Consider the following 14,965-nt stretch of genomic DNA (forward strand, 5'->3'; position numbering starts at 1 on the left):
AAGCTGGCCTGTCCCGTCACTTCACAGTTCAGCTTCTACCAACGGCATAGACACGCCTGTGGTGTGGTCTCACGTGGTCCTCTGTCCTCTCTGTCTCCTGTAATTGGCAGTTAGATCTATGCCAGCTCTTAAATACTGAGTCTCCCTAAGGATTTGTATTCTTCCCATTTCTGTTCATACCTGTAAGTTTCCAATTTTTCTTTAGTTTTATCCCAGAGAGACCCACCGATGCACAGACCTGTGAAACTATACATCCGTATTGTTTTAAACGACCAAGTTTATGGCAGTGTTACTGCACCGAAGGAAACTGCTACACTTCTGAACACTAAAGCCGTATCATTACATATTAGATTATTCATTGAGGTTGTCCCAAAAAGACTTCGAATTCAACACGCCACATCATTAATATATGCGTCTCTCCTCCAACAAAATCTGTCATTTATGCTCTGTTCGCGCAAACCAGACCATTTATCCCATCCACACCCGACATGCAACAATAAGCCCTTAGGTTCAAACGTCTGTCCTCCCAAGGCTCCCGCATCCTCTGCCACCTGACCCAGTACAATAGTTCCTAACTGTTCTCCCTGTTTTCAGGGCCCTTGGAGCTGTCCTTTACACTGGAAGTTGATAAACTTTTTCTGTAAAGATCTCGATTGGGAATACTTTCTTTAGGCTCTGCGGACAATACAGGCTCTGCTGTTACTAATCTACGCTAGTCACAGTATGAAAGCAGCTACAGACAGAATGTAAACGAATGGGTATGGCTGTTTCAACAAAACTTCATTTCCAAAATCATCTGCCCTGTGGCCATAGCTCGCTGACTGCAGCTCTACACCGAAAGGAGCGCGATATTTTGGAAAGGCAAAAACGAAACTGTCACCCTCCTCCTTAGGACCTGAGGTCTCGGTTCGGCCTTCCTAATACGTAGGAAAGCCCGTCACGATCTGGCCTCTGACACCTTCTACCTCAGGAAAAGTTATTATGCTAAGTGAAATAAGTCAGAGAAAGACAAACACTCTATTATGTCGCTTATGTGTGGAACCTAAAAAATACAATGTACTTGTGAGTATAACGAAATAGAAATAGCAGTCCTATTGTGGCTCAGCAGGTTAAGAACCCAGCTAGTATCCATGAGGATTCGGGTTCGATCCCTGGCCTTGCTCGGTGGGTTAAGGATCCAGCATCGCCTCAGGCTGGGTGTAGGCTGAAAATGTGGCTCAGATCCTGAGTTGCTGTGGCTGTGGTGTAGGTCACCAGCTGCAGCTCTGATTCAACCCCTAGCCAGGGATCTTCCACATGCTGCAGGTGCCGCTCTAAAAAGAAAAAAAAGAAAGAAACGAGCAAACAAACGGTGGTTACCAGTGGGAAGAGGGAATGGGGGAGGGGCAACATAGAAGATTAAGAGGTACAAAGTATTTTGTACAAACTAAGCTACAAGGATATATTGCACAACACAGGAAATATACCATATTTTTTTAGGGCCATTCCTGCGGCATATGTAAGCTCCCAAGCTAAGAATCAAAAGGGAGCTGCAGCTGCTAGCTTACACCACAGCCTATGTCACAGCCACACCAGATCCACGCTGCGTCTGCGACCGACACCACAGCTCACGGCAACACTGGATCCTTAACCCACTGAGCAAGGCCAGGGATCAGACCGGCATCCTCATGGATACTAGTCGGGTTCATTACTGCTGAGCCACAACAGGAACTACCATACCCCATATTTTATGTTAACTATAAATGGAGTACAACCTTTAAAAATTGTGAATCACTGTATTATGTACCTGTTAATATGTTAATATCACATTGTATATAATGTGCTGATATGTTAATAACACTGTATATCAAATACGTCAATCAATGATTTTTTTCACACGGGAAGCGTCACCTGTTCTAGCTCCGATTCTCTGTATCCTCACCTTCATCCTTTAGCAGATCAATCACGTCCTCTATGAGGCTCACCACTTCTCTGCTGTTCTTCGGATGCTGTAAATTCACCCAAGTCCTGACTTCTTCAGGGAGAACTGTCAGGAACTGCTCCAGCACCAAGAGCTCCAGGATCTGCTTCTTTGTGTGAATCTCTGGTCTCAGCCAACAAAGGCAGAGCTCCCAGAGTTGGCTCAGGGCTTCATAAGGCCCAGATACTTCCAAACACCGGAAATGTCTGAACTTCTGACGAGAGGCCTCAGAGTCCTCTGTCTCCCTCACCGGGATGGTTTCCTGCTGCCAAGACACATCTGCTCTCAGGACCTCACTCTGTTCATGAGGAGCCAGGTTTGGAGGTTTTAAGACGGCCATCAACTTGTTCAGAGGATGCATCTTCCTAGACAGAACTCCCACCGCAGTTCAAATTGTCTCACCAGAGGATTCCAATGATTCTCAGGCTTGGGCTAAACACCTGTGTGCTATATATGTCCAGTGAGAAAAGTTCCAAGGGCTTCAGACCCAAAGCTGGTATTCAGGTACCTGAGAAGCTGAAAAAAGGCAAAAATATGACCTGAGCAATTATTTAACCAAAGCTCGATTTTCTCCACTGTAAAATGAATATAACAATACCTATCTGATTGAATTATAGGGGTTAAAATTCAACTCACTTCTTGGCACTCAACAGATTAAAACAGACACACAGTGCATCTGCTTCTAAGTACATTTTACAAGCTGGCCACAAATCTGTGCGCAAAAGTTATTTTCTATAAAGATCAAATAGGAAATCAATAAAATAGAGATTAAAAAAACAACTGAAGAAATCAATAAAACCAAGAGCTGGTTCCTTGAAAAGGTAAACAAAATTGACAAACCTCTGGCTAGACTCACCAAGAAGAGGAGAGAAAAAACCCAAATAAACAAAATAAGAAATGAAAAAGGAGAACTCACAACGGATACTACAGAAATACAAAAAACCATGAGAATACTATCAACAATTGTATGCCAACGTTTGACAACCTAGAAGAAATGGACAACTTTCTAGAGACTTAGAGCCTGCCAAAACTGAATCAAGAAGAAACAGACCAACTGAACAGACTGGTCACCTAGAAATGAAATTGAGTATGTCATAAAAACACTCCCTACAAATAAAAGTCCAGGACTAGATGGCTTCACAGGTGAATTCTATCAAACATACAAAGAGGAACTTATACCCATCCTCCTTAAACTCTTCCAAAAAGTTGAAGAGGGAACGCTCCCAAAGACATTCTATGACGCCACCATCACCCTAATTCCAAAACCAGACAAAGATACCACCAAAAAAGAAAACTATCGACGAATATCTTTGATGAATTTAGACGCAAAAATTCTCAACAAAATTTTAGACATCCGAATCCAACAACATATCAAAAAGATCATACACCACAACCAGGTGGGACTCATCCCAGGTTCACAAGGAAGGTTCAACATACGCAAATCAATCAACATCATACACCACGTTAACAAAAGAAAAGTCAAAAGCCACATGATCCTCTCCATAGATGCAGGAAAAGCATCTGACAAAGTCCAACATCCATTCACGATCAAAACTCTTACCAAAGGGGGTATAGAGGGAACATTCCTTAACATAATCAAAGTCATTTATGACAAACCCACAGCAAATATAATACTCAATGGAGAAAAGCTGAAAGCCTTCCCACTAAAATCTGGAACAAGACAAGAATGTCCACTCTCACCACTGTTATTCAACATAGTACTGGAAGTCCTAGCTACAGCAATCAGACAAACAAAAGAAATAAAAGGCATCCAAATAGGAAGAGAAGAGGTAAAACTGTCACTGTATGCAGATGACATGATAATATACATAGAAAACCCTAAAGACTCAACCCAAAAATTACTTGAACTGATGACAAATTCAGCAAAGTAGCAGGATATAAGATTAACATTCAGAAATCAATCGCATTTCCGTATACTAACAATGAAATATTAGAAAAGGAATACAAAAATACCTTTTAAAATCAAATACCAGGGAATACACCTGACCAAGGAGGTAAAGGACTTATATGCTGAGAACTATAAAACATTCATCAAGGAAATTAAAGAAGATGTAAAGAAATGGAAAGATATTCCACCCTCCTGGGTTGGAAGAATAAATATTGTAAAAATGGCCATACTACCCAAAGCAATCTACAGATTCAATGCAATCCCTATCAAATGACCCATGACATTTTTCACAGAACTACAACGAACAATCCAAAAATTTATATGGAACCACAAAAGACCCAGAATTGTCAAAGCAATTCTGAGGGACAAAAACCAAGCAGGAGGCATAACTCTCCCAGACTTCAGGCAATAGTACAAAGCCACAGTCATCAAGACAGTGTGGTACTGGTACCAAAACAGGCAGACCGACCAATGGAACAGAAAAGGACAGTCTTTTTAGCAAGCATTGCTGGGAAACCTGGACAGCTGCATGCAAATCAATGAAACCAGAACACACCCTCACACCATGCACCAAAATAAACTCTAAATGGCTGAAAGACTTCAATAGAAGACAAGACACCACCAAACTCCTGGAAGAGAACATAGGCAAAACATTCTCTGACATCAACCTTATGAATATCTTCTCAGGTCAGTCTCCCAAAGCAACAGAAATAAAAGCAAAAATAAACCAATGGGACCTCATCAAACTGACAGGCTTTTGCACAGGAAGGGAAACCAAAAAGAAAACAGAAAGACAACTTACAGAAGGGGAGAAAATCATTTCAAACAATGCAACTGACAAGGGCTTAACCTCTAGAATATAGAAACAACCTATACAACTCACCAGCAAAAAAAGCCAATAACCCAATTGAAAAATGGGCAAAAGACCTGAATAGACATTTTCCCAGGGAAGATTATCAGATAGCCAACAAGCATAGAAAAAAAATGCTCAACATCCCTGATTATTAGAGAAATGCAAATCAAAACTACCCTGAGATACCACCTCACACCAGTCAGAATGGCCATCATTAATAAGTCCACAAATAACGAATGCTGGAGGGGGTGTGGAGAAAAGGGAGCCCTCCTGCACTGTTAGCGGGAATGTAACCTGGTACAACCACCATGGAGATCAGTATGGAGGTACCTTATAAATCTATACATAGAACTACTGTATGACCCAGCAGTCCCACTCTTGGGCATATACCTGGACAAAACCTTCCTTAAAAAAGACACGTGCACCCGCATGTTCATTGCAGCACTATTCACAATAGCCAAGACATGGAAACAACCCAAATGTCCATCAACAGATGATTGGATTAAGAAGATCTGATATATATACACAATGGAATACTACTCAGCCATAAAAAAGGATGACATAATGCCATTTGCAGCAACATGGATGGAACTAGAGACTCTCACACTGAGTGAAGTAAGTCACAAAGAGAAAGACAAATACCATATGAGGGAGGGGGAGGGAGTGGGAGGGATCGGGAGCTTGGGCTTATCAGACACAACTTAGAATAGATTTACAGGGAGATCCTGCTGAATAGCATTGAGAACTTTGTCTAGATACTCATGTTGCAACGGAACAAAGGGTGGGGGAAAAAATGTAATTGTATTGTATACATGTAAGGATAACTTGATCCCCTTGCTGTACAGTGGGGAAATAAAAAAAAAAACAAAAACAAATACCATATGATATCACTTATATCTGGAATCTAATCTTAGGCACAAATGAACCTTTCCACAGAAAAGAAAATCATGCACTTGTAGAATAGACTTGTGGTTGCCAAAGGGGATATCTGGAGCTTGGGGTGAATAGATGCAAACTATTGCCTTTGGAATGGATAAGCAATGGGATCCTGCTGTGTAGCACTGGGAACTCTGTCTAGTCACTTATGACGGAGCATGATAATGTGCAAAAATAGAATGTGTACATGTATGCGTAACTGGGTCACCATGCTGTACAGTAGAAAAAAATTGCATTGGGGAAATAACTATTAAATAATAATAATAATAATAAAAAGTTATTTCCTGACCTCATCTGTTGGGGAATGTCCCCTGAACTGATCATGCAACATTCAAATAAGGATTAGTAAACAGAGTCAGGGATGGATATATGAAGGCCTTTGAAAAGAGTGTAGTAGAAGGAAAAATGCACAATAGTAAAGAGTTAGGGCAAAAGAACGTTTTAGAATATGACATTCAGAAGAAAAAAAAAGTTTGGAGATGAGAGGAAACCACAGACTAAAAGCAAAAGAAAATGTATTCCAGTTGACAAAGTTACTTTCCATGGAGGTATCGGTTAACAATTCTGATACTGCTACACGCCTGCTGAGACTGAGTCATAAGTAAATGCACTGCAGCTTGTGGTTTCTCTGTGTCTGAGGAGGAGTCTACGGATAACCAAGGGAAGGAGGCGAGAATGGTCCATGTGGTAATAAATCAGAGGTGGAGACATCAGCATGAGCTTGTGTTCAGCTTAGTGCAGGTAAAGACAGTTACATATAGACATACTTACAGATACAGAAATATACAGGGGTTGGTATATACACAATCTGTTTCCCTGATGGCAGACTCTCAGATGAGCAGGCTTAGAACAAAGGACCCCCAAAAAGAATACCTAGCTCCAGACCTGCTCATCTTCCGTCCTTCCTCCCTCCCTTTCTTTCTTTTTGGCCACACCCATGGCACGTTTAAGTTCCTTGGCCATAACTGAACCCAAGCCACAGCACTGACAATGCCAGGTCCTTAACCTTCTAGGCCACTAGGAAACCCCTCAGACCTTGGTTTCTAAAATCATTCTTCAGTAAAAGGAACCAAGGCCCCATGGGGAAATAGTTGATTCTAAGACTGGGGCAGGAAATATACAAGATGAGCCTGAAACATCTTGAAGGACCAGAAAGTAAAGAAATGGTCAAAACCAAAAAACCAAAAACACATTCAATGCAGCACGTTAAAGGCATACAGGAACCAAGGTGCAAGAGCTCCCAATGGCCAAAGCTGGAACAATACAAGCAACTGGATGACCACCCAAACTATAAAATAAATACCCATAAGCCACACTGATAATACATGATTGAGCCAATCAATCAATAAATGAAGGAGAAAAACAAATCTCCCATGAGAGGAATTCCAAATAATTTAAATATGCAATCCTTATCAAATTACCAATGGTATATTTCACAGAACTAGGAAGAAAAAAATTTTAAATGGAAACACAAAAGACCCTGATCAGCCAAACCAATCTGGGGGGCGGGGGAAGAACAGCTGGGGGAACTCATGCTCCCAGACTTCAGACTATACTACAAAGCTACAGTCATCAAAATAGTATGATATTAGTACAAAAACAGAAATATAGACCAGTGGAACAGGATAGAAAGCCCAGAAATAAACCCCCGCACCTATGGTCAACTAGTCTATGATAAAAGAGGCAAGAATATACAATGGAGAAAAGATAATCTCTTCAATAAGTGGTACAGCTGGGAAAACTGGACAGCTACAGGTAAAATCAGAACATTCTCTTACACCATAAACAAAATGTGTATTTAAATTCAAAATGGATTAAAGACCTAAATGTAAGACCAGATACTATAAAACTCTTAGAATAAAACATAGGCAGAACACTCTGACATAAATCACAGCAATATCTTATTGGATCCATCTTCCAGAGTAATGAAAATTAAAACAAAAATAAATAAATGAGACCTAATTAAATTTAAAAGCTTTGGAGTTCCCGTCGTGGCGCAGTGGTTAACGAATCCGACTAGGAACCATGAGGTTGCGGGTTCGCTCCCTGCCCTTGCTCAGTGGGTTAAGGATCCAGCATTGCTGTGAGTTGTGGTGTAGGTTGCAGATGCGGCTCGGATCCCATGTTGCTGTGGCTCTGGCGTAGGCTGGCAGCTACAGCTCCGATTCGACCCCTAGCCTGGGAACTTCCATATGCCATGGGAGTGGCCCAAGAAATAGCAAAAAGACAAAAAAATAAATAAAATAAAATAAATGTAAAAGCTTTTACACAGCAAAGGAAGCCATAAACAAAACAAAAAGAAAAATGAAAAGCTGGGAGAAAACATTGCAAGTGGAGAGACTGACAAGAGATTAATCTGCAAAATATACACAAACATCTCCTGCAGCTCTACATCCAAAAAACAATCAAAAAATGGGAAGAATCTCTAAAGAGACATTTCTCCAAAGAAGACAGACAGATGGCTACTAGGCACATGAAAAGATGCTCAATCTCACTAATTATTGGAGAAATGAAACTATCATGAGTTATCCCTTCACACTGGTCAGAACGGCCACCATCAAAAAGTCTACAAACAAGAAATGCTGGAGAGGGGATGGGGAAAAGGGAAGCTTCTTACACTCTCAGTGGAAATGTAAATTGGCACAACCACTGTGGAGGACAGTATGGTGGTCCCTTAAAAGAAACAAAAAAACTAAAAATAGAACTACTAAATAATCCAGCAATCCCATGCCTGGCGTATATCTGGAGAAAACCGTAATTCAAAAAGAAACATACCTCCCAATGTTCACCGCAGCACTACTTACAATAGCCAAGGCATGGAGGCAACCTAAATGCCCATCTACTGAGGACTAGATAAAAAAGATGTGGTGCATGTACACAGTGGAATATTACTCAGCCATAAAAAGAAGGAAGTAATGCCATTTGCAGCAACATGGATGGACCTAGAGATTATCATACTAAGTGAAGTCAGTCAGCCAGAGAACAAACATATCACTTATATGTGGAATCTAATAAAAATGATAGAACTCATTTATAAAACAGAAACAAACAGATTTGGAAATCAAGCTTGTGGTTACCCAAGGGGAAAGGTGGGGTGGGGGGAAGAGAGGGATAAATCGGAATTTTGAGACTGGCATAGACACACTACTACATAGAGACGAGATAACCAACAGAGGACCTACTGCCTAGCACAGGGCCCTCTACTCCGTGTTCTGTAATAGGCTACACGGGAAAAAGAATCTGAAAAAGAATGGGTATGTGTGTAACTGAAACTAACAACACTGTAAACCGACTACAATCCAGTGTGAAATAAAAACTGGAGCTCCTGCTGTGGGTTAAGGATCAGGCATCGCCACAGCTGCGGCTCGGATTTGACCCCTGGCCCATGGGCTTCCATATACAGCCGGTACGGCTAAAAAAAAATAACTTTTAAAAATTAAACTGAAATAAACAAACAGGGGGGAAGAGACAACTCTCTCAGGAGAAGAAGTCCCAATCATTTCCACAGTCAGCCCTCCGGGAGGTGGAGGGCTGTCCACCCCCCGAGCGCGGGCTCTGTGACCTGACTGATTTCCTTCCGCAGCTGTACTTCTACTGGGTGGGACATCGGAGAAACCTGACAACCTCCCTCAGCCGGGTGATCCCGATCAACAGCCAGAGTGACAAATGCTGTGACAGTACGCACCCCTGAGAGGGCGTGGTGGAAACAGCTCTCTTTCTCCGTCATCCTCGTCCCCTAAACGCATCACCGCAGCTCAATCAGGAGAAAAACAGCACACAAATTCTCTAATTCAGCTTCCTCTAAAATACCTGGCCAATCCTCCTCAAAAGTGTAAGGGTCATTAAAAACAAGTCTGAGAAACTATTACAGCCAAGAGGAGCCTGTGAGGATAAAACAAATAAGGCATCCCGGCTGAGATCTGAAGAAAGAGATTAGGCAAAAACTAAAGAAACAGGAATCATGTATGGACTTGGTTGTATTAACATCATTTTGTTAACTGGAACAAATGTACCACACTGTTTGTCAGTGACGGGGAGATGCTTAGAGATATCTGGAAACTCTGTATCAGCTTCTCCATTTTTACTGTAAATTTCATACTGTTCCTAAAATTAAAATTTTGCTTAAAAAATTAGCAGACACTTGCCTGATGTCTGCAGATTCAAAAGGATACATGGTAATACGAGAGAATTAGGGAGCCAATGGTGAAATAGGATGAGATGAAGCTGAGTATCAAAGTGGATTAGCAGACTTCAAATCCTGATTGGAAACAGTAAAGACCAGAAGGGACGGACGCCATTAAACACGACAGAAAAACCTGGAAGGACCACCCAAAACGTGGAAGTAAAAAGGAAGAAAAAAGTTTATGATGAAAAAAATTCAAATCAGTGATCCACGCATATGGCAAAAGGAAAAACAATAGCACAGGAGAACTTCCGTGATAAAAATCAAGTCTGCCACCCTACCTGTCTTTTTATGCCCCGATTTAACCCAGAGAAGTATTTCTTTCTTCCTTTCTTTTGCTATCTAGGGCTGCACCCCAGGCACATGGAAGTTCACAGGCTAGGGATCCAATGAGAGCTACAGCTGCTGGCCTAAGCCAACTCAAGGCGGGTTCCGCGCCGATAAAATTAACAACACAGTGGGTATGAATAATATGCTTAGTCTGATATATAAAGCCAGATAAAATGCAGTTTCTACACTGCTATTTATTAAGCTACCAATCAACTTCTCAATAAACAAAAAGTAAATATAAGCAGTATAAACCACATTTCTTACCAGAATGAAAACCAGAATTTAACACCAAAGAGAAACAAAAATAGAAAAAAAAAGTCTCAACTAATTTTGAAACTTAACTTTTCCTTCTAAAAACAAAGCAAAAACACTAAAAACGCCGTAACTTCAAAATCTGTAGAGCATAGCTCAAGCTCTACTATTATCCAGGTAAGGATTTGCCATCGCCTAATTAAACAAGAATGAGATGAATTAAACGTTCAACTCAAAGAAAAAGCAACAAAACATACAAGAAGTTCATAGGTTAAAAGCAAATTAATCAGTTACTCCATGTAAGTAACGACAGAGCTAGGAGGAGAGGTCAGAGATGTTTATTACACGCTGGCATTAAAGACTCCAAAGCAGGAACAATGATAGAAGGTCCACGGTGCGGCCGTGACTGCACGAAGCCTAAACGCTCTGTAAGCGGTGACTACTGAAATAAACAAGGTCAAGACTAGACCCCTCCGAGGGCTTAGCACGAAACCAACATGCTGAGCCCCGCACTACTGAAGGGGGAGGGGCGTGCACTAACGCCCAGGTTACAGGAATCTAGCGCTAAATAACCAGGATTTTACAGCTTCAAGGTGCTAATTACGGGAAAAGGGAGCATCTGTCTGTGAAAAGGGTTGTTTAAAGCGGTGGCCTGAGATAAGGAGAATCCTAGCTCTGATCAAGAGCCTTAAGCAGTTTGCAAATGAGTGTCTGAAATAAGGGTGCCTGGAGGTTCCGACGTCCGGCGGAGTGGTCGGGAATGACTGGAAAGGCAAGGCGAGTTGGAATGAACGTCTCTCCAATTTCTTTTCCAGGTGATCGGTCCAGTCACACCTGGCACGTCCATGAGGCAGGCATCCGAGTCACTCCCAAACCTACTGAGCAGACGGACCCACCTGGGGGCCGCCCTCTCACAGAACCACCGAGACGACGACATCCCTGGACCTAGAACCCTGCCTCCCGACCCCGACCGCCCGCCCGCCTCTCCTCGCCCGCGCACGAACTTCCCGCAGCCCGCGCCTCCAGGCTCGGCGGCTCGCGCCTCCAGCCGGGACTGGACCCAGGCAGCCAACAAGCCGAGGGGAAGCCGCGCGTTCCACGTGGACGCCCTGCAGCGGAGCCCCGCGTCCTCACCTCCCGCTGAGCAGGGCTCCCGTCGCACCCCGGAGCCAGTTCAGAGGCGCCACAGAAGTCGCCGTCCAGGCTGGGGACAGGAACCCGCGTTGGCGCCCACTCCTGGAGGAGGCGACGCGGCCACACTCCACGCCGACCTGCGCCTCTCAAGTTCCCAGGGCGGGTGAGGCTCCGCGCACGCGCACCAGCCGGGCAAGGCGTCCCCAGAAGCCCCCGCGGCCCCTCCGGTCCCGCCCCCTTCCAGGCCCCGCCCCTTCCAGGCCCCGCCCCCTTCGCTGACTAGAGCCTGACCTGGGGCCAAGGATGCCTGGCCAGGCCCAGGGCCGTTGGGAGAAGGGTGTGTCCAGCTCCAGTTCCCTCTAGAAGCGGCCAAAATCTTACCGTCTCCCCGCCACCCGCTCTCCTCCCCCATTTTCCTGGACTCAAAATTCAGTGAAATAATTTCGAAAAGTTATCGTCTGGTACGTAACATGGTTTAACACGGTTTTTACGGATTCGCTCATTCATTCAGTTTTGCATCTGCAGTTCAAAAAGTCTTGCAGATGATCACGAGTCGGGTTTTGTCTTATTATTTCTGAGATACTTTGTGACATCAAGAAGCATTGTAAGTAGGCAACTGAGTATAAGTTCAGGGGCTTAGAGGTGTCTGGGGCCACTCTTGTGATATTTGTGTCAATAACGGGGAGACGGTAGTTGATACTGGGACGGGGGGGGGGGCGGGCAACTGCGATGAGACTGCAGAGAGAAAAAGAGAAAACAATAGAAGGTGGGGGCCTCTAAGACTGGGCCCCAGAGGAAGAACTCAAACTAGTAAGTCAGGGAGCTTTCAACGCAGGGTAGAACAAGACAGGAAACGAATTTTTTTGTTTGTTTTGGCCAACCTCGTCTGTACTCATTACTTTCATAAGCAAATTTTTAAATAGCATCTCACTCATACCACAGGACTCTAAGAAACAGGTTATCATCACCCAATTTACAGAAACTAAAAGGCAGCAAAGCTGAGCTTCAAGCTCAGATCACTTTGCACCTGTCCCACTGCTCCTCACGGGATGCTTTAAGATTCAAAGGGCTATTAGTAAGATATGCCAGAATTGTGGAAAGATATTTTCCAATATTAGGGGAAGGGTGTGTGCGATGAATTGTTTGTGATGGGGTTGACCTTTATAAAAGTCACTTTCAACTAGCTAGGCAAAAATTCAAATTTTAACTTGTAAGTATTGCCAATAAACAGGCTCAGACATAGTTTTTAGCCAATTACGAGTGCAGAGAAATGCAGAGATCCATTCTCCGATGTCAAATGATCAAATGAATGTGGTACACCTGTACCAGGGAATATTACTCAGCAAAAAAAAAAAAAAAGAACTATTGATGCAAATAACACTTGGATAACTATTGCGGAAGTGATGTTGAATGAAAAAAGTCAACCCCCAAATGTCACAAACTCTATGATTCCGTTTATGGAGCATTCTTGAAATGACAAAATTATAAAAATGGGGAAAAATTCAGTGATTTCAGTGGTCAGGGATGGGAGTTGGGGAGTGAGTTAGCTGTAGCTGTAGAAGAATAGCAAGGAAGAATCCTTGTGACGATAAAACTGTCCCGTTTTTTAAACTGTATCCATGTCAACATCCTGGTCATAGCACTGCAAAATGTTTTCATAAGATGCTACCATTGAGGGAGTTCCCGTCATGGCGCAGTGGTGAACGAATCCAACTAGGAACCATGAGGCTACGGGTTTGATCCCTGGCCTCGCTCAGTGGGTTAAGGATCCCACGATGCTGTGGCTGTGGCGTAGGCCGGTGGCTACAGCTCCCATTAGACCCCTAGCCTGGGAACCTCCGTATGCCGCAGAAGCGGCCCTAGAAAAAGAAAAAGAAAAAAAAAATGCTACCATTGGGAAACTGGATATTGGATACATAAGATCTCTTATACCTGCATGTGAATCTACAATTACATCAAAACTAAAAGTTTAATAATAATAAAAAGGAGTGCAGGGAAATGGAAAAGGGGCCAAGCAGGAGGCAGAATGACCACCCTTCCTCCCACACCTCTTGTAGACATGAGCTTTCTGATCCTGTGTCTTCAAAGATCCGCAGAAGCCTGGCCACTGCGCTCTAACTGAACGAGGGTCATTTTCAGTTTGCGGTCACCTCACTAAAGGTCGGCCTAGTGTCTAATGGCACAACTTTAAAACATTTCTCTCAATATGTGACTTCCATCGCAAAGCCATCTGGGACTAGATCCTTAAGACGCTTAGAATTACTTGGCACAGATTCTTCTCTGAATTTAAAAAAAAAAAATAGAGAGAAAACTTGACCTGACTTAAGCCAAAACTGTTCCTTACATGTTCATTCCGCCATTTTTTATTGAGAGTTTAATATGCGGCAACGCTGTGCTAGCAAGTGAAAATACATTAGTAAATGCAATTAAATGAGGACTGTGTTTATAACCAACCGAAGCATTCTCTATGCTAAGCTATTGTATTTCTTCACCCACAGTTCTGTGTTCACACACCCTCACAATATTGTGTTGTATAGATTGTGAGTTGCACTGTTCAGTCTGGAATTCGTACATATTCACAACACAAATAGGAGTGATTTAGTTTCATGGTCCATGTGCATGGATATTTGTCAGTTTTTGGCTTCTGATCATTCGAACAGCCTTTCTGTAATTATAGTCTTCTGGGCAGTTAAAGACTGTCTCTCTCCGTAGAAACACCTGATACCACTTTCTTTGTCTCCAGTGAAGCTAAGGCAAGGCATTCAACTTGGACTTGATCAATTAGATGCACCCAGTCTAGTCAATTAGGATGTAATTGAATTAAGATCTAATGACATGAAAAAGCCAGGATATCAAATATTTGTTTTCTTTCTAAAATAGGCTTTATTTTTTAGGTCAGTTTTAGATTTGCAGAAAAATTGACAAGATATTGTATGCTAAGTTCCCATATACCCCCCCACCACCACCACCACTTTTCCCTGTTATGGACATCTTACATTATTGTGGCACATTTGCTACAATTAGGAAAATAAGATTGATACATTGCTATTATTATCATCATGTCTTTTTAGGGCCAGACCTGAGGGATATGGAGGTTCCCAGGCCAGGGATGAATCAGAGTTATAGCCGCCGGCCTACCCCACAGCCACAGCAACACCAGATCCGAGCCCCATCTGCAACCTACACCACAGCTCAAGGCAACACTGGATCCTTAACCCACTGAGCGAAGCCAGGGATCGAACCTGTGTCCTCACAGTTACTAGTCGGATTCGTTTCTGCTGAGCCACAATGGGAACGCCTGATACTTTATTTTTAACTAAAGTTCATATTTTGTTTGGATTCCTTAGGTTCTTTCTGTTTTTGTTTTTGTGTTCTGAAAACTCGCATCCTCTTTCGGATCCAGGATCC

At 42.9% G+C, this 14,965-nt stretch overlaps 1 protein-coding gene across 1 annotated transcript in view; it reads right to left on the minus strand.

The window, feature by feature from the left end:
- ZNF215 (zinc finger protein 215) overlaps nucleotides 1-11,715 on the minus strand; it is a 32,506-nt gene extending 20,791 nt beyond the window's left edge. The window contains exons 1-2 of the mRNA XM_047753123.1: nucleotides 11,558-11,715; nucleotides 1,922-2,476 (exon numbers count right to left, since the gene is read on the minus strand). Coding sequence (XP_047609079.1) covers nucleotides 1,922-2,321 — 400 coding nt within the window. The 5' untranslated portion in view covers nucleotides 2,322-2,476; nucleotides 11,558-11,715. The remainder of the gene's footprint in view (nucleotides 1-1,921; nucleotides 2,477-11,557) is intronic.
- Nucleotides 11,716-14,965: the final 3,250 nt, after the last annotated feature.

The sequence above is a fragment of the Phacochoerus africanus genome, chromosome 11 (assembly GCF_016906955.1).
Source record: "Phacochoerus africanus isolate WHEZ1 chromosome 11, ROS_Pafr_v1, whole genome shotgun sequence".
Taxonomy (NCBI): Eukaryota; Metazoa; Chordata; class Mammalia; order Artiodactyla; family Suidae; genus Phacochoerus; species Phacochoerus africanus.